At 40.4% G+C, this 24290-nt stretch overlaps 1 protein-coding gene across 2 annotated transcripts in view; it reads left to right on the top strand.

The window, feature by feature from the left end:
* Positions 1–24290, top strand: part of Pappa2 (pappalysin 2) — a 255185-nt gene that overhangs the window by 149318 nt on the left and 81577 nt on the right. For both annotated transcript variants that reach the window (XM_076547785.1, XM_042258387.2), the window contains exon 15: positions 21981–22152. In XM_076547785.1, coding sequence (XP_076403900.1) covers positions 21981–22152 — 172 coding nt within the window. The remainder of the gene's footprint in view (positions 1–21980; positions 22153–24290) is intronic.

The raw sequence follows: 24290 nt of genomic DNA, 5'->3' as shown, positions 1-24290 counted from the left end.
GTTTTTAGCAAGGGAAAGAAGGGTAAAGGGCAAAACATGTTGGTGCCACATTTGCCATGCTTGGGCCTGTGTTTGATTATCTACTAATAGATAATACTATATGTAGTTAGACATTTCTCTCCCACCTGCCAGTTCCCAAATAAACACACTGAAGCTATTAGTAATTCCAAATGCTCAGCCAGTAGCTCAGACTTATTACAAATTATCTCATACAACTTAAATTAACCCATTTCTATTAATCTATATATTTCCACATGGATCCTTGCTTTACCTGTCCTCCAGCATGTCTCGTTCCTTCTGAGTCTCCTGGCAACTCCTCTGACTCTGCCCTACCTCTACTAAGCCTTCTCTTAGTCTGGCTCATGCTCAATCCTCTTCTGCCCAGCTATTGACAAATCAACTTCTTACTAGCCAATGAGAGTAGTACATATTCATAGTGCACAAAAAGATTGTTCCACAACAAACATACTGTTTTTCTACTGTTGTATATTAAGCCATACCAAAATGAAGTGATTCAACATTTTGATATGACGTGGTTTCTATGGATGATAAGTCTAGATGTACCTCAGAGAGGTGCTTTAAGTTTAGGCTCTCTTAAAAGAGTGTGATTGAACTGTTGGTCAAGGCTGCAGTTACCTGAAAGTTCAAAGGAAGTTGGGGAATTCACTTGAAAGTCCATTACTATGGTGACTAGTAGCCTCAGAAGATATACCCTCAATGGATATGAACAGTGGGCAGTCTTGTGTAAGTGTTACTCAGTTTGCTGCACGTAAGACTCTTTATAAACTGTTTGAGTGTCTTAGACATGGTAGCTAATGATCCAAGAGAAAAAGAGGCCCAGAGATAATGAATACTTCTAAAATTTCCCAAGAGAAAGCCACAATTTTTATAACCTAATATTGGGAGTGACAGCTCACTACTTCTAACATACTTTATTCACTAAGAATTAGTCAACTAGTCTAGCTGGTAATCAGGGAGAGGGTCTGTATAACGACACAGATCCATTGGGACATCTGAGAGGCTTTGTATTTCTTGCAGTGATTGTGGCTTGTGTTAATTGAGCATTAACTAGACTCCAGGTATTGTGTTAAGTGTCAGGAAGCAGAATACAGTGAGAGACAGTCTGGATGTTGGAAATTGTATCATTAGCTAGCTCATTCATGATTTCTATGTCTTCTTAATGAGAAGGAGCCTTCAAACCTTAACACAAAATGCATATTCTTAAAATATCATAGTCTTCATAGTCTTTCATAATCATCACATCTTTCTCGTACGTTTTCAAATTATTTTCTGTCTTGGCTCTTTGTCTGGCCTTAAGCCAGACAGCATTTTTCTCAGGTCCTTGAATCATGTGTTCTCAAGAGTCTGTGCACATACTGTTCCTACTCTTTTGAATGCTGTCCATTCCTTGTCATCTCAAACCTCGTCATCAGGATGCCCATCCTGTGAAGCTCTGTCAAATTTCTTCATTGTTTCCATAGATCATAATATATAACACAATCTGGACCACGGTGACTACCGAATTGTGTGGTAATTATTTGTTTACTGGGTGTTCTTTCACATTGAACTCTGGCCTCCCTGCAGTGGAAGTCCTGCTGAGCATTTGTGAGTCCTTAGCAGAGGACCTGATACATAGTAGGTCTGAGAAACTTACGTTACACAGCAGTTTGTTTTTAATGCTCTGTGGAAGAGAATTGACCAAGAAAAGCAACAAAGCAGAAGTTCCAGCCTCTGTAAACATGAAGGAGCAGACTTGCCCTCAGCATCATAGCTGTGAAAGTTCAAGAAGGAAGTTAATTAATTGTGATCACTGAGGCTAGTTCTCCATGTATTTTCATGTGGCACTGTGAGAAAAACAAGTTTTATATGCGTGCATGCAAGCCAGTGGAAATAGGATATGATTCTCCAGTTTACACTGAGTACATCTGGAATGCATAAACATTTCCAAACCACATGTGACTGACAGGAGCCATGAAAATTGGCTTTTCCTTCACAGTCAGTACAATATAGTCAATTTTTATACACAGGAAACCTAAAGAGTCTCATGTATTTTTTTCATGAATATATTTTAAATGTGAATTCTTATGCACTTATAAAATCCAAGTCTTTGGTGGCAGGATTACATCATTCATTGTTGTATGTGTAGATAGCCCATAACATGAAAACCTCAAATTCTAAGTATTATGTAAGGAATTTCTGGATACCTTCTTCTTACTCCTTATGACCCAAATTCTATTAATACTTACATGCATAAGAGAGAGCTGAGAGATGCCTAGCAATATAAGATATGTTATCCATTTTGTATTTAACTATTAATGACCCACAACCTGTCTCTCATATAACATTATAACTTTATTCAATTCGATTGATGCATAGAACCTCAGCTGAAAGCCAAAGTCTGGCTCAATGGTGACATCTAGTATCTTTTCTTTGTACAAAGTAATCTTTTTCTGTGCATCCCACTGAAATACCAACAGTACAGAAAAACAAAAGCAAAAACAAAACCATAAAAACTCTTATCAAAATGAAAACTCAAGTTCAGCACTGAGACTATAATTGCAAAAAGTTCAGTGGAGTTAAATTAAGAAACATCATTGAAAAGCAAAGTATATTTTTTTTTGTTCTTAAAGAATCAACAAGAGGGTAGATGTGGAATGTAGTCTACCCAGAATAGTGCTGGTCTAACATCAATGAGTCCAAGTTTTATCCCCAGCACTGTATATGCAAGGCATAGTAGCACAGACCTGTAATCCCAGCAGTGGGAAAGTGGAGGCAGAAGAATGAGTATTTGAAATGAAGACATAAGGATCACTTCAGGGTTTTTTTTTCTAGGTGAACAGTTGTACTGTTTATTTAGAGTAGAGGTCAAGGTCATAGACAAAGCTGAGAAAAGACCCCAAAGTTTTAGGGTCAGATCATGTTAAGTCTGTCATGTCTACCAGGCACCCAAGTTAAATCCACTATAAAGCTGTCTACATGATTCTGGGTTGAGGTAAAATCTAGTATAAATACAATGAAGAATTAAAGCATTAGGAATGCTTTAGATATTGCAAAGGTTTAGAAGGCAAGGACAGAAGGAAGGAAGGTGCAAGGGTCAGGGAGGGAGTACCAGTTGACTTGATGTTTCTTAGTCTCATTTCACCTTGTGATGGCTTTCCAGATTCTGACTCTTCCATCCTACTCTATGCATCAGGAGCCCATAAGTCTTGAAGCTTAGCTACAGCCTTCTTTGTTTGGGCCATGACTGTCCGTAAGCACTCAGTCTGTTTTTGTTCTCACACTCTTTCCAACTCTTTTTACTTTAGAGAAAAGTCTCAGGTAGCTTGTCACATGCATAGGAATCAGATGGACCCCAACAGTCTTCGGACCATGTCAATAACTATGGGAAACAAAACCATCTTTTTGTTCATATAAAGGGATTTGGCATTGATATGCTGTCAATGTGAGTGGATTAAAATGTCGAAGATTAAGACTTTGGAAATTCACAAGGTGAGCACTAGCAGGAATTGCTGTTGAGCATGGCACGTCTACAGTGGGTCATTTGTTCTTCTAGTAACCTGGATACAGTAGAAAAATTGATTGCAACCCCTCTGATCCTGCATGCCTGCATAGCCACAGGATCCCCAGTGCTGAACTTCTGGAGATAAACACACCGCCCCATTTCCCAAGACATGGGTCAGCATTGGTGGCAGCTTGAAAGTCCTGACTGTTTATCTCTCTGCGGCCTTTGTACACCCCCTTCAGCTCGCCTGGGTTCTCTCTCTCTTCTTGTCCTACATTAGGTGAGAAGTTAGTAAAAATCTTCCAAACAACTGCCCTTCTCTGTTTTCCTTGACTTTGCAACAGTGTTTGCACTCTCTAATTGGATGTTTCATAATTAGGTGTGTGGCTTCTTAGGACCGTTTGGTCTTTGTTAAGCCCCTACCTCCTGCCAAACCTTTTGCTTCTTCTGCTTTTGGCTTTGAAATCTACTTTGTCTGGAATTAAAATTTCCGTTCCTGTTTTCATTTTGTTTGCATTTGTTTGATAAATATTTGTCTCTCTTTCATTTTCAACCTTTCTTTATCTTCACTGCCAATAAGCCCAGGGCTCATTGCTTCATTGTACTGTTTACAGAGACAGTAGTACCATGTCAAAGCATGCCAAGATTTTATTCTGAAAAATCATCTGCTGAACTTAAGTCTCTAGTCGCTTAGGATACTATAGAATTTTGCCTTCAGACCATTTATCCCCAGCATTCAAAGGCTTTGGCCAGTAGTTTAGTGCCTCCATTTACTCTGATGTGTTTGAACTTCCCTACCTGGAGTTTTGACCTGAGTAAGTAGACGGCAGTGTTGATGTGGATGATGTGCAAATAACAGATCTCTGATGAAGAGAAAGCAGCGCTTAGTTATCTGGTCTTTAGGGCAGGGCAGGTAAGAAAGAAAAGATGACTTGTTTAACTCTTTTACATTTTCTGGTCTATTTTATATGTTTTTGTGGCATTTGGCATTGAACCGGAGCCTAATTCAAGCTAAGTAAGTGCCCTGCCACTGAGCTGTATCCTTAGCTCTCTTCACCTCTTTCAGTAGGGAGGAAAATGCAAAAGAATGAAGACATGTCTGTTTCTTTCCTTTAGTCTAGTTCTTATCCACCTCTACCCTAAAAAACAAAATAAGGAATATATGCTTTGACTGACAATGATGTTTCTGAATTGAATTCCAGTTCATTCTTAACCAAGAAGAAATGCCCGATGAGTCCAGTTTTCTTTGGTGTCATCAACCCGACTTTCACATTTTCCTGTATTGTTGATATTTCAGCAGGAAGCCGACAAATACTTTATAGTATCTTGTTGCATAACTGAAAGCAATGTTGACAGAGTTTGTAGGACATGGTGACACCAAGTGGGAGCCGCACAGATGGAGTCTGTCTCAGCATTCCCCACCTTTATTTTTATTTTTGTCATTACCATCCTTGAAGGTACGGCAGTTACCAAATCTGTTGATTCTCCTCTCTATATCTATTCTCATTGCTTGAACTGTAAAATCACATCTGGATTTTGTTGGTATTTATCTTTTGCCTGTTATCACCATGTTTTCTGAGTGTACAAGGGAAGGGTTTCTCCTTCTGAGTTCACTGTGTCTCTTTTCTTTTGCTGTTGTGACTTGCCTTATCACAGTTGCCTAGGATTCCCACATACATCATTGACTTAGGTCCTTAAAATACCGGTTTGGGTTGATGTTTTACCACAGTGAAGGCTTGGTGTGTGATGCCATTTCATGCCATGGAGTATATATTAGTTACTTACCGGTTGTTGTGATAAAACACCATGGACAAAGAAAAAAGAACTGAGGGTTTTTCATTGGCTTATGGTTCCAGGGGGATAAAAGTCTATGATGATGAGCCAGGCTGTGGTGGAGCACACCTTTAATCCCAGCACTTGGGAGGCAGAGCCAGGCAGATCTCAATGAGTTCGAGGCCAGCCTGGGCTACAGAGTGAGTTCCAGGACAGGCACCAAAGCTACACAGAGAAACCTTGTCTCAAAAAAACCAAAAAAAAAAAAAAGTCTATAATGATGGATTGGAAGCATAGCAACAATTGGCAGTCATGGCAACAAGACCAGGATGCTGAGAGCTCACATCTTGAACCATAAGCATGAAATAAAAAGATCAACTAAAAGTGGTATGAGTCTTTAAACTCTCAACACCCATTCCCAATGACATACTTCCTTCAACAAGGCCATACCTTCTTAACCTCCCCAAGCACAGTCACCAATAGGGGACCAAGTGTTCAAATGCAGGAACCTATGTGAGACATCAGCATTCACACCATCACACTGCATTCCCATTAACAAGGTGCTCAGCACAGCACTGGAGCCTGGGGGACAACAAAACCAATCCCTAAGTTGCATCTTTGTGAATCTGTCTTCTAGTGTCATGACTGGTATTCTGTGTCAGTTAGGGTCCATCCAGGATGTAGTAATTCAAACAGGGACCGTTTAACATAGTTACCAACCCCTGAGGGATAAGAAGAACTCTGGGTAAAGGGAGCAATTTTATGACTGGTGGCAGGGTATCCAAGGAAGTAGTAACAAGTTTGGGAAAGAATCCCAATTCAAAGCTGAGATTGGCTTCTCATGGCAGTAGAGCTGGAGTACAAAGGATTCAGAGAAGCTGGCTAAAAATTTACAGGACAGATCTGGCAACCAGGAACTTCCCTATATTACACACTAATATTGGGGAAGGCAGGTTTTTTTTTTTTTTTTTTTTTTAGCCAAACTGCACCTGGGGACTTACTAAGACCTATTGGAAAGATAACATCAAGATTCTTTTGAAATACTGAAAGGCTACCCCTGGGAAATGACAGCTCTTGGTGGGAAACACCCACCCACTGGGGTCCATGGAATGTTGTAGGAAGTTAGCTAAGGTGTGCAGAGTACTACTGTAACTTACTATGTGGCGAGCTATGGGCTGTCCCACACATTGCTACCCATAGAGCACAGTGGGATTAGAGAGAGGATATCATACAGTAGGGAAGAGGTAAGTCCCTTCATCCTGCTACACTGTGTTTTAGTGTTCTCTGCTGAAGAAAACATCATGTCGTGCTTGCTAGGAAAAGAGAATATTTACAGTCCAGGCCTGGTATCACAAAGTAGTGCCATGAAGCTTGGGTTTGCAATTGGGCAGTGATACAGTAACAAATGGCAGAAAAGGGCGTGACAAAGAACCCCAGAAACAACCAACAAAAAGCAAAACAAACAAACAAACAAATGGAAAAAAAACCACCTCTCTACTTTTTGTTTGAGAAAAAAAAATTCCCTTTAGGTTCCTGACTTTAATATGATGACCATTTTCAATGCAACTTCTAAGTAGATTGAGCTAACTAGAAACGTATATTTTAATCTTTTGATGTTTCCAATGCAAATCCAAGGCAAATATAAAGAATTAAAACCTCATTAGGTTATTTAGTATTAAGAGTACATATTCTGAGCCAGGAGGTGGTGGTGCATGCACTTGGGAGGCAGAGACAGAGGGATCTCTGAGTTTGAGACCAACCTGGTCATCTACAGAGTGAGTTCCCTGATAGCCGAGGCTACTCAGAGAAACATTGTCTTAAAACAAAAAAGTACACATTCTGAGTGATGTAGAAAACAGGTAATAGATCCTGACAAAATCATAGTGAGCACTGAGATTTCCTTAAACTATCACTTATCAAGAGCAAGTATTCTAATGTAAAATTGAATCAGGTCTTTATTTTTTTCAAATAAATATGCATGTGGGAACCTGAGTTATTTCTTCTATTTCTTATCTATCTAGTGTATGAATGACAGATAGATAAGTAATAGATAAACAGATATTTATGTTGTAATCCTTCTTTAACATTTGAGAAACTTGAATATTGTTTTGTTTAATAGTTTGGGACTGATATGATGAATGCATACATATGCATATGTGTATGTCTATTGCCATACTCCAATTAAAAGAATAACTGTTGCTTCAAGCAACTCTCTGAAAAGCTTAATGTGAATCATTCTGTAAACTGAATTCCTTTTCATGGTGAGCTTTGGGGGGTGTGTGTTCATTCTGGGAGATATGCATGTGTATACATGTGTGAATATACAAAGAGATAGAATAGTCATCTTCCAAAATATTTTAGTGGTCAAAATGTGGGAGAAATAATTTTTCCATTGAAAATTGAAGTATATGTCATATGAAGATCTTATTTCAGATCAGCAAAGCTAAGAATAAGATCTATGTAATTCATTTCTAATAAGGAAAGATTTACTGAGAAGAATGACCAATTTTTTTCTAATAATTTTCAAGGAAACTGCTGCCGTCCTTCAAAGTGTATTTGAATTAGTGTGACTGGAATTCCATGGGCCTCAGAATAATCAAAGAGTACCTGTATTTTGGATACATTGAAATAACAGCACATTATTTTGAGGAAGTGGTGTAATGTCAATGATGGTACCACACAATGAAGGCCACTAAAGAGGAGGTCTAACGATATAAAGGTCCTTTGGGCTTTGTGGGGAGTTAAATGACTGTGTAATCCAGATCAGGGACATTTTACAGGTAACATCCAGGGAATTGAAGGTTCCTGGGAAAAGAGAAGTTTTGATCCAAGCCCTAAAGTATTCTAGCCCAAGCAAAGAGAATCTACCTTCTTAAAGAAGAGAAAATCTGAGGGAGAACGCCCCATTCTTTTTTATAAAATGTGCAGGAAATCGAGGAAGAGAAAGTGTAGCTTCAGAAGCCCAGTTTATGTGTCAGTTTCCCATTGCTGTCTGCAGTATTATGACCACAGTTTATGCTGGTGTATTGGTAACCTCACAGTTTCTGTGAGTTAGATGTCTAGACCATATCTAGACAACTTCTCTTGGAGGCTATGATGGGGTATCAGCCAGGAATAAGTTCTTATCAGTAGATTTAACAGGGGAAGGTGACATCAGTGTTTCACATAGTTGGCAGCTGATCCCAAAGCACTGTCAGATTGGGGCCTCTGTGTGTTCTATTTCCTTGTCACAAAGTCACCACGTGTGGCACCACGTGGGGCAGCTCATACTTGGCATCTGTTTCTTCAAAACTAATGTGAGACAGTCTCAGTAATAACTGTGTGTCAGTAATAAGACCTTAAAGGGCTTGGGAGATGGTTCAGTGTGTAAGAGAGCTTACTTTGCAATCATGAGGACCTGAGTTCGAATCCCCAGTACCCATGTAAAATGTCAGGTATGGGTTCATGTGCCTGCAACCTCAACATTATGTGTAGAGACATTGTGGTAGATCTCAAGAGTCTCTTGGACAGCCAGCCTGGACAAAGTGGCAAGCTTCTGGTTCAGTGAAAGAGTTTGTCTTAAGGCAATAAGGCAGAGAGTACTAGAGGATGACAACCCAAATTAACTCTCACCTCCCCATGCACAGGTGTGCACACCTGGACATTCATCATGCAATGCACACACCCCGACACACACACATACACCCCACACACAGGTGTAATACCTGGACATTCATGTCCATTCAATGCACACACACACACACACACACACACACACACACACACACACACACACAGCGTGCACACCTTGACATTCATCATGCAATGCACACACACAGATGTGCACACCTGGACATTCATCATGCACAGCATACACACACACACACACACACACACACACATACACACACTTATACTCACACACACACAGAAATGGAAACACAGAGAGATGAAGAGACAGAGAGACACAGAGAGGGCCGAAAGAGAGGGGAAGAGAAAGGGAGAGAGGAGGAGAGAAAGGGGAAGAAAGGGAGAGAGAGGGGAGAAAGAGAGAGATCCCAACCATAGCGACGTCATGCTGACATAATAACAGAAGTGTCATCTAGTTAGGTGGTTAGAAGACAATCACTAGTCCCAACAACATCCCTGCTGAGAGGCCTCCACAAGAGCATGGATCCAGAAGGCAGGAAGAACATCCTTAACGGGGTTAACCTGGGCTAGGCAAATATGCTTCTAGGTACTAGAATTGTAAGCATAGAAGGGTTAAGCACCCTGACAGAGCCACATGTGACAGTCATGTGATTTCTGTCTGTTGGATTGTTTAGGTCAAAGGGCTGAGTGCAGGAAGAAAAAAAGTAAGCATTTCAGAAGAGCAGTGACTTGAAAGGAGAGTTCTTACCATACAAATTCCCTAGTTGCTGGAGGGTAGGTGGATTGTCTGAGCTGCCCACTCATTGGTATGTTTCTATCAACTCTGCTGGCTGCTAATAACAGATCTATTTTATAAATGGCCCCTGTCCAGAAATTTATTTACAAGCTCATTTCTCTCTATTTTTCAACCTCCAGAGCCACTTTTCTCTGTAGCGTGAATGGGAGTGTTAACATATTCATCAAAGTGAAATTGAATCAGCGATATCAGTCATTTCCCCACCCCCTGGAAAATAATGAAGTTATATAAAAATTCAAACATAGAAAAGTTTTTGGTTATTTTTTAAATTATATCTTTGTTTTTATTCTTTTCATGATGATGGATGAAAGTGTTTCACATTTATGCAAAGAAATCTTTCAGAAAAGGTTAATGTAATGTGCATTGAACTATAAAACTAATTTAAAAATGATTTAACTGTTTAAATAATTGTGCCTTTCAGAAGAGCATTGACAATATTAAAGGATATTATTTTAAATTAGTTTTAGGTTCACAACAAAGTTGAAAGGCATGTACAAAGATTTTCAGTATGTCCCTAGCCCCCACATAGGCATAATATTCCCCATTGTTCCCAGCTATCATCAGAATAGTCCATTTGTCAGAACTGATGAACCCACATTGCCCAGATGCTGTATATTATATTGGGGTTTATTCTCTTTAAAACATTTAATTAATTGACTCTCTCTCTGTCTCTCTGTCTCTCTGTCTCTCTGTCTCTCTCTGTGTGCATGTGCGTGTGTGTGTGTGTGTGTGTGCGCGCGCGCGTGCGCGCGTGCGTGTGTGTGTGTGTGTGTGTGTTATGTGATTGTATGCAGGCAGGTGCATATGTCTATGTGAGTGCTTGGAGGCCAGAGAAGGCCTCCCATCTTATTCCTGTGTGCCAGTTAAAGGACATCTTATTTGCTTCAAAGTATTGACATTTATGAAGGAAGCTGCTATAAATACCTACTACATGCTTTAGTGTGGCTGTAAGTCTTTAATGCCTTTGTGTATTTTCCAAGTCAGGCAATTTCTGGATCATATGTCCAAACACACATGTTTAAATTTGTAAACATACACATTAGTGTTTAATCAACAATAAATATTGTTGGAAAGACCAGTATAACCCCTAGATTGTCTACTTTTCCATTTTCTTTTTACTGTGAATCAGTATTTTTTATTAATGCAAACTGGGATTGAACATAGAATATTTAAGTCAAGGAAATAATGTAGAGATTATACAGGTATGTGATTCTGCTTCAAGGTTACAGTTCTTATATTGTGAGTTTATCTTCCATGTTAGAACATTTTTATTATGTTCATATGTACTTATCAATTAGAGTCAAGTATCTAAATAGTGTATATTTGTTGTGAAAATGCTCACATACATTTACACCATTATATCCTAAGCATACTCATGTAACAAAGAGAATCAGATTTTTCAAAAATATTTTATTGGACTTGGTTTTTGGAATTTCATGTGTTTTGATCGTATTCGTTCCCTACCCCTAACCCTCTTCAGATCCATTGCTTCTTCTCTATCCACCCAACTTTGTATCCTTTTGTTTTAAACCCTATCATGACCAGTTTGTGCTGCCTAAATATTCTTGGATATGTGGCATTCTACTGGAGTATGGGCAACTTCCTGGAGATTTTACTCTTAGAGTAACCCATCTCTCCCTCTCCCAGAAGCTAACAATTGACATCTTATTTGCTTCAAAGTATTGACATTTATGAAGGAAGCTGCTATAAATACTATAAAATAGTTCCTTGACTAGTGAGACTTCATGCCTAACTCCCATTTCTATGCTGAGATTTGGTCTGTATTGGGCATGCATATATGTGTCTTATGTATGCTATCACAATTGCTGTGTGTTCATGTATGCAGCTGCCCTGTTGTATACAGAAGATACTGTTTGCTTGTAGTTCCCCACCACCTCTGGCTCTTATGTTCTTTCCACCCCTTTTCTGCAATCATCTCTGAACCTTGGGAGGAGGAGGTGTGGTATATAAATCCTATTTAGGGATGAACATTCTACAGTCTCTTGTGAATCAGATAATTTTAAAAGAAAAGTCAAAGGAGGGAAATAATGCATATTTGATTTGGTTTGATTGCCCCAGGATCCAACTAGAGACCTCCTACTTTATGTACACATAGACTACGTGAGACCCCTTCACTACCTTTATGTAGTCTTGTACCTTTTGGTTATTGTCTCTTGAGGTAGGGTTTGTAAAATAAGAATCAAGGAGAAAAATTAACAAATACCTACCACCAAATAGTATGGCTTTCTATTTGTATTCATGAACTCTGGAAACATGGAGAATTAACATCATTGCCAACCCATTCACCAGTTGTCCAGCCTCTTCAGATCCCTTTCAGGGGCATCTCCATGATAATGACACAAGAGATGCCTTTATTCTAAAAAGCTAGTCTCAAAAAGATATACCTACTGATTGCTGTGATATAAGTCAGTCACAGAAGGATTATCTACAAGCCATTGTCCCTTTTTCATGGAGAATGCACCACAGACATAGGATCTAGGATGGGAGGGTAAAGACCAGAAGAAAGGAAAGCAGTTTTTACGTAGACCTTGTCTCTATGAGTTCAATGATGCATGGAGAATTTTCAAAGGAAGTGGTTGTGTTTTCTACTTAGGGGGTGCAGGGGCTCAGGTATAGAAATATTTCTTCTTGGCTATGTAGTAGGTTACTGGTAGAACACGGGCTGATTCATAGGGCCTCAGGTCCTAATCCAAGGCCAGGCAGCCAAAGCTGAACTCAGGACCTTCACATTTTCCATCCCTGCAGTAAGCAGGTTTGGGTCTTAGGAGGATCCCTCCAGCTCTGTCATCTGTCATGCTGCTTCATGCTTCCTTGTCCCTTGGAGCCCTCACGGCTGCTCTCTATCAGTCTCTAGTGTCTTTCAATTACTGGGAGTTGAGATTTTAAATAGCAGCCTCTGCCCTTCCTCCTTAGGCTGAATCAGATCTCAGTACCTCACTGTGCCTGACCTTTCTCTGCTCATCTCTGAAGAAACTGCGTATTCTCTCCCTCTTGATAGCTGCATGGAAGAGAGGGCTCCTCTTTCCCCCTTTGCTCGAGGGCTGAAGCTCAATTGTTTGCTTGTTCCTTGGCTCCTCATCTTTTAGTTCTAGCAGAGGCTTCCCTTTTAGTGCTCTAGGGTGATGGGAAATGATCTCCTTTACTGCTGGGAAAGGCACTATAGAAATGAAATATGTATTATATTTCTACTCATTTGATTATCTTCTTCCCCAAAGCAGTTTAGCAAATTAACGTTGAATTTGTTTTTGTTTCTGCCCAGTTTCTTTTGAGCAAGGAAAGAATTATATCCGCTCAATTGTTCCCTAGATTTCTTGCCTAACTTTCTTTTCCCAGAATGATTTGCCCATAAAATAAGAGGCAAGCATGGAAACCCACTAGAGAAGATTCTGGGTTCCCTGGACAATGAGAAATGGCTGGGTGGACAGCAGTCTGTACTGGGAGCCACAGCGAGCCATTTGAGTCCCTTTGATTGTCTTTCCTAATGGAACTATAGAGAAAAAAGTAAAAGGTCATGTACAGGGCTCTCATTTGGGAGCTCCTTAACATGTAGATAAGATTACTTTTGAATAACTTCTATTAAATTAAAACACAACCATGTAGAGATTGTTGTTAGTGGGGTATATTCTAAGGATAATTTAGATGACAGCTTTCAATGGAAAGCTAGGATCTGATCTGCATCTATCTTGTAGGAAAGGGATACCAAGGGTGGAACTGAACACCAAGAATTGCCTGATTTCAAAGCAGTGCCTTTGAAACAAAGTTTATAGTGGCTCATCATGGTGTCTTAGATTCTGCCATTAGGGATTATTTTTATGAAGTCCCGACAATCCCCAAAGGTCTCTTTAAAATAGAAAACAACCTTATGCTAGAAGTGAGTATGTTTTATATCATATACATTCTCCTATGGACCTTGCTAATGCAAAATATTGGGCAGAGCCCTGCTGCTGAAGCATCACTTAGTGTAGTCATTTGTAACTTTTGCTGAAAGATGAAAAACAAAAGAGTGTGGCAAAAAGGGAATGGATTGAAAATGTCACCAATGCCTCAGCGCTTTCCTCAGCACCCGTCTGCTTAGTATGGTTTGTTTTTATGGCAGCTGTGGGGGAACTGCAGAGAATAAAAGCAAGGGGACATTTCTAGAGTTCTGTAGAGTTTGCAGCCTGCCAAAAAGGCAGACACTGTTGACGCATTTGTGCATAAGCTCTGGTTGGAATGATCCTCCGACCCTGTGTGGATTTTTGCTCAGCCATCATCATGGAGGTCTAGAAGGTCTGAATGCGGAAGTGGCAGCAAATTCAATGTGTAGAACGAGGCCTTTTATGTTGGGCAGCAGCATCTAGCTTTACTACATGATTTCAGGACCAACCCATCCTTTTTTTCCCCTCCACAAACAAGTGAGTTATTAGTATTGCAAAGCTCAACAGTTCTGAAAGGAAAAAAAACAGAAAGGAGTAGTCCAAATGTGATGTCAATAGAAGACTAGCAGTTCTGAGATGACGTAGGAAGCTTCTGTTGTAGACTGTAGGAAGTGTGGAAGCAGAAGAGCAGGAGTCGGGAAGTGCTCAGCACGTGGTTTGTGTTCTGCTTCTTGCTGAGGACCCATGTGAGGCATTAGGTCTCCATTTGCCCAGAGCTTATACCTGGGTGACAGCCAAGCTAAGCTGCTCGTATCTTCTTGTCTTGTTGCTTCATAGTGACATGGTCAGTAGTCATTGCTCACTTAGTTTCACATGTGTCACACTTCCCAAGCTCGGCCTGTGAATATGGCTGGATGGCTGTCACTCTTGGGTTAATAGTTTAGTTGCTATCCAAGGGCAGATTGTGGGCAGGGCAGGCATCAACAAAGCAATCACTTGCAGAACTCCAGTAAATCATTCCTCATTAGGAGATGCCCCCTGTGGAGAGAGCCACATACAGCCTTTGGAGATTGTCAGGGGATGTAGTTAGAAATCCTGTGGCTATTTCAGATGGGCAGGTGCTAGCATGCGGTCTGCATGTTAGTCAGTAATTAGATTATTTTGACTCTTTGGTATTCTTCATATTTTATAATCCACATGAAAATCGTGAATTTTCAAACTTGGTGAGACAGGGCTTTTGAAAGGGAACACTTTTGGCTGTTTGATGCAAATCTGTTTCTTTTTAGAAGGACAGGGGCATTTGGATGGGACTTCTGGTGTTACGGCAAGACATGGTAAAATCCGTGCCCAGAATTAGAAATGAATAAAATGAATTACCAAGTGCTGGGGCCACCGGAGTCTACTTCTAATCTTACAAATAGGTCACATTCTAGGAAGCAATGACTCGGCCTGGCGGGACTAGCAGACTAAAATGGAGAGCCAAAATTAGTGTTGAGACCTAAAGGGTCACAGACAAACTTCTCTTTCTCAGAATCCAGGAATGGGGGAAGTCTGTGGGGTGCAGTAACTAGTCATTTTTCTGTCATGTGATGAAATAAGTAGAACTTCTACCAAGATTGCTATTTTGTTCAAATGAGAATCTTCAGGGACCAGGAACTTGAATCAATTTCCCCTTTCCAGTTGGTATGATCCTGCCGTAAAACACTTCAAAGCAGCAGAAATAGTTTTCCTGAGAAGGCTGTTAGAAATCTATTCTGCATTTAACCTGGTTCTGATCTCCAAAAACAAATGAAGCCAGAGGTGAGAAGGACATAGGTTGGGAGCCCACATCCCTCTAAGAATGACTGCTATTGTTATTTTTGTTTTTGCAGATGGTAGTGGGAAGATGAATGAAGACCTTGTCTCTACCAGTCCTTTCCATACATTCTACCCCTGTTTGCCGCCAAATCCCAGGCATATATTCCTTTTTAGCCTACACCCTCTTATTTCAGCAATAATCAGTAAAGCAGAGTGGAGGGGCATCTGATCCTCTTTTGCTAGTTAACCTTAAATGAGCTCCTCTAGAGAGTGCTCTGGAATTGCTGTTTAGTCAATGGCACTCTCGAATAAAGACACTGTAATAGGTTGTTTTACTAAACAACTTAAAAAGTGGGACTTAAGCACAAGATTTCTTCTGGGCAAGAAAGATTATGACAAGCTCTTTCTTGCATTCCCCACCACATCCTGTCTGTTCCTGAGTTTTCTGGACTCCCACCCCAATACCACCATCACCTCATCTGTGAAATTAAATACCATGCTAAAGCTGGCAGGGCCTTTGGTGGAACCTATTTCAACCCTGTTATTTTACAAATTTGCTGATGGAAAGCCAGAATGGTTAAGAGACTTATCCAAGGTCACAGATGTCAGCAGGACAAACCAAGCCCAGAACCTGGATGACAGGGCCTACGGCTTTCTCTACCATTCAAGGTTTTTTTCTTGAAGAGTGTGATATGGATACCTGACAGTTTCTTTCAATGTTGATTCTAGGAAAAAGAATAAAACATTGTGGTGTAACTCTTCTGGATGCCTCAGAGAGGGTAGGATATCGACTTTAGGAAAATTTATGAGCCGAGGTCACCCTGATTTTGAGTTTGGACAAATATTAACTAACTGCTTCTTTTGTCTTCTGTTATAATACTAGGGCTTCAGGAAGTCCTGGAATATCACACACACCATCCCTTTTGGGTTCAATTTCCCCATCTCTACAATGAGATATTTGGGTTGATTTATCTTTCAGATTTATTTCACTTTTAGCAGCACTTAGTTCTTCTTTAGTAGTTGTTATATGTCATCCCAAGGTTAGCACACAAACTTTCCTCAACTCAATATGAGGGAACCAGAGGTTTGGTGCACACTCTGATTGACTCTTTCAAGGTGAGCCAGAACCTCAGTAGGACACTGGACCAATGCTGTGTGGCAACTGTAGGCAGAACAGCCATGACTTCCTCATTTATCAGGAACTATCTGGCTTTCACAGTATAGACCTGGCCTTGGAAACAAGGACAACATCCTCTAGTGTCCTCAAGAACTGAAAAACTAACAAGTGGTATCTGCTTTGGCATCCTTTGGGGATACATCCATCTCATGGCAAGCTTGTGTGTGTGTCTGGCTAATCTACCTGCAGAGAATGATGTCTGTCCTCTGGTCTCAACCTCAACCTGTTTGTTTGTCACTCACCAGTGAAAGAGCTTCCTTCTAAAGCTGTCTTTGGGGATAGATGCCCTGTAACACAGATTTCTCTGAATCTGCTGGTCAGAGTGGGAGAGATCCAGACATACCAAATGTTATTCACACTTCACGGTGATGGAAGAAATCATGATTTCTCCCATGCTTTCTCCACATTGCTCCATTTCCCTGTGTTCTTTCTACAAAGCCTCAGAAATAACTTCCAAGGACATTCATTTAACCCTTCCATATCTTAGTCATTCCTTAAGGTCAAATCAATGTAATGATAAAATTATCTCTGATGGAGCTACGAATTCATAAGGAGTAGCACATGATTTATTTTCCTTCTTCAAATGTATTCAAACTTTTGTCAGAACTGGAAAATACTTTATACTTTTGGCCTACTCTGAGGCTTCTATGTGATAATTTGGGTTTAATACATTAAAACATGATGATTTAGTAGTGAAATCTATTTCTTTTTTGGAGTTAGTTTTGCTTTCACATAGTCTAGGCCTCTATCAGTACTATCAATTTATTGATATTTCTGTCAGGCTATATATATCCAGACCTTTATAGGGATAGGGTTCACTCTTGGGGGTAGTAAAGACTTTGAACCAGCTGCCCATGGTGGCACATACTTATAATCCCAGCATAGAGATGAAGAGGCAGGAGGCTCATCAAGATTTTAAGTCAAATCCTACTTGGGCTACAGAATGAGACACTGCCTCAGAAACCAAACCAAACCAAACCAAACCAAACCAAACCAAACCAAACCAAACCAAATAACACTTGAAGCTATCACAAATTCTTGCATCATGCCGCTGGGAAAATAAAATCCCTCAGGCGATAAGGGGTGGAAATACACATGTTTTAAAGGCTATTTAAGTGAGCCTGTGACGCAGCTATGGTTGAGAGCCTGCATCACAGAGCAGAGGACCAATCTTTTATGGAATCATGGCAGCAGGGGTTTCTTACCTGTGGGCATCATTGGCATGTCCAGTCACCTGAGGAGAAACCATATAGTGGGAGATGGTGAGGACTGAGTACAGAGGGCTCTGGACTTAATTCCGACCACAGAAGATAGCCTGGGGCTAAAATGGTTTTAAGTAAGAATTCCTGAATTCCATGCCTTAGCTTCAGTCCCTGCAGCATAGTGGTTTTTGGAATGAGAACCAAAAGAAAGATGCAGTGGCTTCTCAGAAAATGGGGAGGAAAAGAAAAAAATAATAAAATAAAGCTAGAATAATAGGTTGGTGGTCATGTCCATGGTGTGATTTCTAAGGACCCACTGGCTTGAAATTCAATCGTGAAAAATTCAGTCCTTTGACTTAGAACTGTGTGAGTTACATTTGACTGATCTCATCATATCACTGTCTGAGCAGACACTGTGATGAGGTATAGAGAGATCTGAAAAAGTAGTTGGGAGAGAAAGGAGATGTTGCCAAAGGGGAAACCCATTTGGTGGATTTTGCAGACAGCACCTGAACTAACATTGCTGCATTGATTTACCACCTTTTGAAAACTACTATTCAAAACTCAAATGAACTAATACATATTCTATGTGGATGCATATTACCCTGGTAAGGAACTCTTTGGTTCATGTAGCTAATGCTTCTCTTTCCTGATTGAACAGACAGCAGCAGAAAAGCATCCTCATATCTAGGCTTCATGGTCACAGTTGGCCTAGGAGAGAGGCCTAGGAGATGAGGATTTTCCTCTGACTCCATGTGTGGCCTCTAGCCAGTCTCCAAACAGCTTTAGTTTCCTTGTATGTTAAACCAAGATAAATATCTCCCCTTGCCTTCTCACCCTCACGACATTGCAAAGCATCACTTTTGCCACCTTCATTAACTTTTTCCAGAGATCAACAGGAGAAAGTATTTGAGAAGTTTTGAGATCAACTATTTGAGCTATTAGCACTGTCTTCATGCTATGAGAACTGAGGTCACATTAGGAGAAAGGAGAGTGTAACAAGGTGTGATAATAGCGAACACAACAAACTCACTCAGGAGGCAATGTTTGTAGTGGAAGAGAAACACCAAAGAGGGTTTGGGATTGGGGTACAAGGGAGTCAAGTCCACAATTGGTACCAGATGCCATCAGAGGCTAATGACCTGACAAACACCGTCCTCATAAACCAAATTCTTTTAAGAGGAAGTAAATGGAAATATAAGCTAGTGAAAGAATTTGCAGCAGCTGCCACGAAACCATTTCTCACTTCATAAACAGGTTGGGTTTGCTCCCCACCACCCCTCGGGTTGTGGTCTTACTTCATGACACCTTTCCCTTTTGTGGGCTCCTTGTCTTGTGTTCTGCTCTGCTGTCAACACTGCATATACTCCTGATGTTAGATAACACCAACAATAGATGTGGTCCTAGCCATATTGATGGAAAGAAGTCTGTCTCAGCATGTACTTGTCCTTCATGATGACATGGGCTCATCAGATAAAGTCACCATAAATAGCATGTGCTCTTTTGTACAAGTTCCTGGGCAATCACCTGACATGAACCAGAGAGTTAAAGACCCTTTTCTAGTTCTTACTGCTGAACATGCTGAAGAAGATACAGTGGTTTAGAAATGAATGACATGTAGTATTTATGGATTTGAAGTTCTTTGGTATTATAAAGGAAGCATTCTGATCTCATTCCAAGGACAGTCAAGTTTTGACTACCTTATCCAGATGTTGAGTAAAGACTCAGAAACAGCCTCATTCCTTATATTGTATACTCTCTGGTCAGCATTGGATCTAGGGAATTCACACTGACTCATTAACAATCCTGATTTCCTCCCCTTATATTTCTCCTTTCTTTCATCAGGCCATATGGATGTTACATCATCATAGAGGATAACTATGAGATAAGACAGCCAAAACACCCCTTCACATCATGCATCTCCACTTCTTCCACACTCCACCTCTCAGACATGGACAAATGAAATGAGAGTGTCACTGGAACAGTGTTTAAACCCCATCCATCAGGGATGTCCATTTATCACAGTTAGATCAAATCCACCTTTTGAGGGGCTACTGCTTTTTAAACCAAGTCTCAATTACAGTAGGACCTATGTACCTATTTGACAGCACTTCATTGTCTGCATTCTTATACTGTTGTCCAATTTTTTGATAAAGTCATCGGCCCCTAATACAAACCAAGGACAAGTAGAGCACATCATTGGTGATAAGTGATAGCTGCTTTCTCTAGTGATGATCACCACTGGCAAGAGTATCAAGAGTAAGAAAATACATTGTTAGTCTCTCTCACTAGACTGAGTTCTTTAAAGGCGCCATCTTTGTTATACCACCAGTGCTTACTTAGTTCGACGTCTTGAAAAGCGTGTGTCCTTTCGTTGTAAGAAAATTCTACTGGATCACAGACACACAGATCCTCTTGTTGAATAGGAAGTCTGTTTTACCAGCTGGTGGCTACATGGGGAACTTGCTCAAATCATACAGCCCTGAGCCTTACCATTGTTTGTCATTCATGTACAAAAACAAAACACAGACACACAAAAAACCCCACACATCCTAGTTGACACACTTTTGTTAGCAAGGAAAGTTAGTGAGAAGCAAAACTACAGAAACCAAAAAGTAAAGTTAATCATTTAGGAATTTTTCATGATACTGGCACTATGGACTAGGTCTTCGGTGAATAGGTCTTTATCTCCATTTTAGCAGGTGTTAGGGGTCTACATGCTGGTCAGAATGGTTTCTCTATCATGACATAAATTATGCTAAGGTCTTGAGGCCTCTTACAATTTGTGTTTGTTGATGAATGAATGATTGGGGCAGGATGGTTGAAACATTGTAGGATAATTTTCTTTCATGTGATTTAACACACTTTTCCATTTTAGTAACATTGACTAGTTTTGCTATCTGAGATAGGAACAAATTTAATTAAGCAAGCTTGTATTGTGTCTACTATAGCCAAGAATATGGTGATTTAAAATTGAGCAGGAAGAAGTATTTCTCTTCAAGAAAGTGCATACTGCAGTTGTGAGATTAAGGACATAATCAGATAATCATTGTCTTCTGGGTAATTGAATGAGTAATGATTTAAGAACAAGAAAACACATATATAACAAGATTAAATTAATTATTAGGAGGGTGTTACTATTATACTTTCACCAAGAGATTTGAAGGAAGACAGTAAATGAAGGAAGGTTGTTTCTTGGAGAAGGAAGGCCTTTTAGAAATTTTCTAAACCACATGGAAAAAAGCATGGAAGTGAGAGAAACAAAAACGAAGGGAGCCTGATAGGAAACAGATACTGAGGTGGGGTTGGCTCTTTGGCAGTAGGACAACAAAGGGGCTAGCCTGGGAACAATATCAACCTTGTAAAGTGTGTACCCTACAAATATTCTCCTATGAAGGAAGGGACTGAAACATCAGGCTGTGGATTACTCACTCCGTAACATAAGTATTAAATGAAGCCAGGACTGAAGTCTGGTGCTAACGCTTTAGTTAAATGCTGTGTTTCCTCTGTGTCTGGAGGCTATACTCTTCTTGCCCTACTGCCTATTGCATCATTGCTACCATTATAGTCCAGGCTCTATAATGTCCTTGAACCTTGGGGAGTTTCTGTATCTCTCTAGCAACTGGTCCAAGAAGCAGTTCTATGCTAAGGAGATATCTTGGAAAGTCCCTAGCCTAATGTCTGGTGTGTGATGGAGATTCAATCCATACTGGTAGGTTTCCTTCGCCTTTGCGCTCTTCAGTAGTATGTATGTTTTCATATCAGCCAGTCTGTGATCTCAGATACTCAGCCTCTTCACACAGGCACTCTGGGACTTCCTTGTGATCAGTTATCCAAAGGGCCAATGCCTGATGAAACCACAGGTCTCCAGGAACTTTTTTGAGATTTGTCTTGAGTCTATTCTGATTGCTTGGGACCTAGAAATATTGCTGTTTAATGTTTCAAGCATTATTCCTTGATCTATTGGTTTCTGAGATTATCTACAACATTGGGAATCTATTTTCTACTTCATCCCATCACTACTGATTCTCCTAGAAGGGCTGCAGAAAGTTAGCTGTCCTGGTTTAAGTTTATCACACCTCATAGTTCTCAGGAAGGTGGGAGAAACTGATGAGTTACATTTAGGATATGAAGAAAATCTTTCTGTGGTTTAGGTATATTGTTCAGATATGTATATTGCTGCCATTTAGGCTTGCCCTAAGAACTTCACTTTTGTCATCCCCAGCTGTGCCCAACGACCATGTGGAGAACAGGAAAAATGTACACCATTGATACTTGATCATGCAGACATGGTGAATTGTACTTCCAGTGGCCCAGGTTACATGAAGTGCTCTATCACTTGCCAAAAGGGGTATGTCCTTCAGACCAGCAGTGGGCAGTACCTCAGGACCATGCAGGTGAGTTGGAGGCTGATGATCAGAAGGAATGAGTTTCTGGGGCAAGAATCTATCTATCCTCTTCTCTTTCACTAGACTGGGAAGGGCAAGTGTTTTTAAATTTTCAAGAGCAAAACCGTAGTCTCCATGAAGGCAAAGGGAAACATGGTGGTACTGAAATTCAAGGTGTTCAAACATATGAAACTTTTGTTCTCTAAGGTGTTAAAGTATTCACTGTGTGGGCAGTAGACAGGAGTGCTTATTCAATGTTCCCTCAATTTGTCTTCTTCACAGATGAGAATGTCTCAAAGTAGACTTGTTCATAATTCATAGAAAAACAGATTGCTATTAATTTGTCTGAGGTTCACTGTCAGCCTCCTGCTTCTCTGATTCCCTTTCAAGATTGTTGGAAGAATATAACCAAATTGCACCCCCAAACATTAAATCTGCAACCAAGTCAGGGGTTGTATCATGATACTGAATTTTCCCATTTTTAATCCCCACCCCAAATTTCAACTGCACCATTTCCGGGATTTGGGGTAGCCTGGGGTAGTAGAATGTATTAGTGAAGAACATGGCTCAAGAGACAGATCTAGGAAAATTTTTTGCTTCCATTATCTTTTAGGTGTTCCATAGTAAGAACAACCAAGTTAAAATAATCCCTTTAAATTTGTTTCTGCATTTGTAGATATTCCATACAGAAGTATTTAACTTGTTGAGTCATTACAATGGTTGATGAGCATTATTTATAAGCTTCTAGTGGAATGATAGGCATTGGGTGCTCTCATTACTAAGCTCCTTGTATTAAGAACAAGATAATCTCTCTCTAACTAAGGGCTTGGTTTTCCATCTCCTCTTGAGACAGCCTACAGCACTGGACAGGGGAATTTCTAGCACAAATGAAATCTTGGAAAATAGAATAGCTTTATGAGATAGTGGAATTGTATACAAGGTAAACTGCAGTTTTGCTCAAAGAGAAAGACAGAAAGATGCATGATCATGGAAAAAGAATAGGCACCCCATTGCTGGTTAGGCATTAATTCCTTGAGAAATGGAAATGTTTCAGTTTTGTGCCAATTGATTTCTTAACAATTTGTGAACCCATGGAAGAATTTCACTTGCTTAGACATAATCAGAATTTAAAGACACCATTATGAATTTGAGAAAGTTTCATGAAATCACCTAGACAGAAACAGCGTTAGTGAAACTGGAAGCATCAAATTCCTGATCTAAAAGATCCTCTATCTCCTGTTCTTAACTCAGGCAAAGATACTTCATGTTAAATACACAGTAGAAATAACTCAAGTTATTTCTCACGTGTGTGGTAGGTTAACATGAGCAGAGAAGAAAGACTGTTTGTTATGCATTAACGTTGGACAAATTTAAAACAAAATGGTCAATTCCCACAAAAAGCCAAGAGAAAAGCCAGGCATTACACATTGAGTTTAGAGACAGTCTTTAAATGATTAGTGGTTTGCTGCAGTTTGAACCAGACCTCCCAACTGTGCTAAGTGTGAGAAGAACCTGGTTAGAAGGAGGATGGGGGATCACACTTGCCAGACACATGGTGGAGTAAGCAATGGCGCCCTGCAGCTGACCAGCCACTGTCACCCGACTCTGGCCCCATGCAGGAAATTGTACAATCCCAGCTCATGATCACAAGACAGTGGGGATATTTGCTTTCTGTTGACATGAGAACTGAAGCTAAATAGAAAAATGTGTCTGGCTTTGACTTGGATCCTTCTGGCTGCCAACAGGGACACACTGGAAAGCAGAGAAAAGCACTATGCTAAGATGTAGTGTCAAGGGTGATAGGTGCCTTCAGTGGTCATGGGACCTTTGGCTTGTGTGCCAGTGTGGTCACCTGATGGGATGCCTGCAGTTTCATCACAGAGACTCTTCTGTCTGTCTTTGATCTTTATCCCCATGGCCAGATGCTTGTTTTCCTCAAATAAGCCATCAGTTTCACAGTCAGTAAGTGTAGCTCATCTCATACCTGGCTGGCTGCCTTCTCCTCCCATCTCCCCTGAGCTGCTCAAAGTCCTGATGATCACTCAAGTCCTGTACCCATGTCAAGCTCTTTCTGCCTGAAGGTGGCAGTCCCTCTTCCTGGCTCCTTGGATGTTGCCCTTGCCACTCATGCCTGATGATAGGTTTTT

This window comes from Peromyscus maniculatus, chromosome 11 (assembly GCF_049852395.1).
Source record: "Peromyscus maniculatus bairdii isolate BWxNUB_F1_BW_parent chromosome 11, HU_Pman_BW_mat_3.1, whole genome shotgun sequence".
In the NCBI taxonomy this organism is placed as follows: domain Eukaryota; kingdom Metazoa; phylum Chordata; class Mammalia; order Rodentia; family Cricetidae; genus Peromyscus; species Peromyscus maniculatus.
Note: the sequence above shows the minus strand (reverse complement) of the source record. Positions and strands in the feature narration are given on the sequence as shown.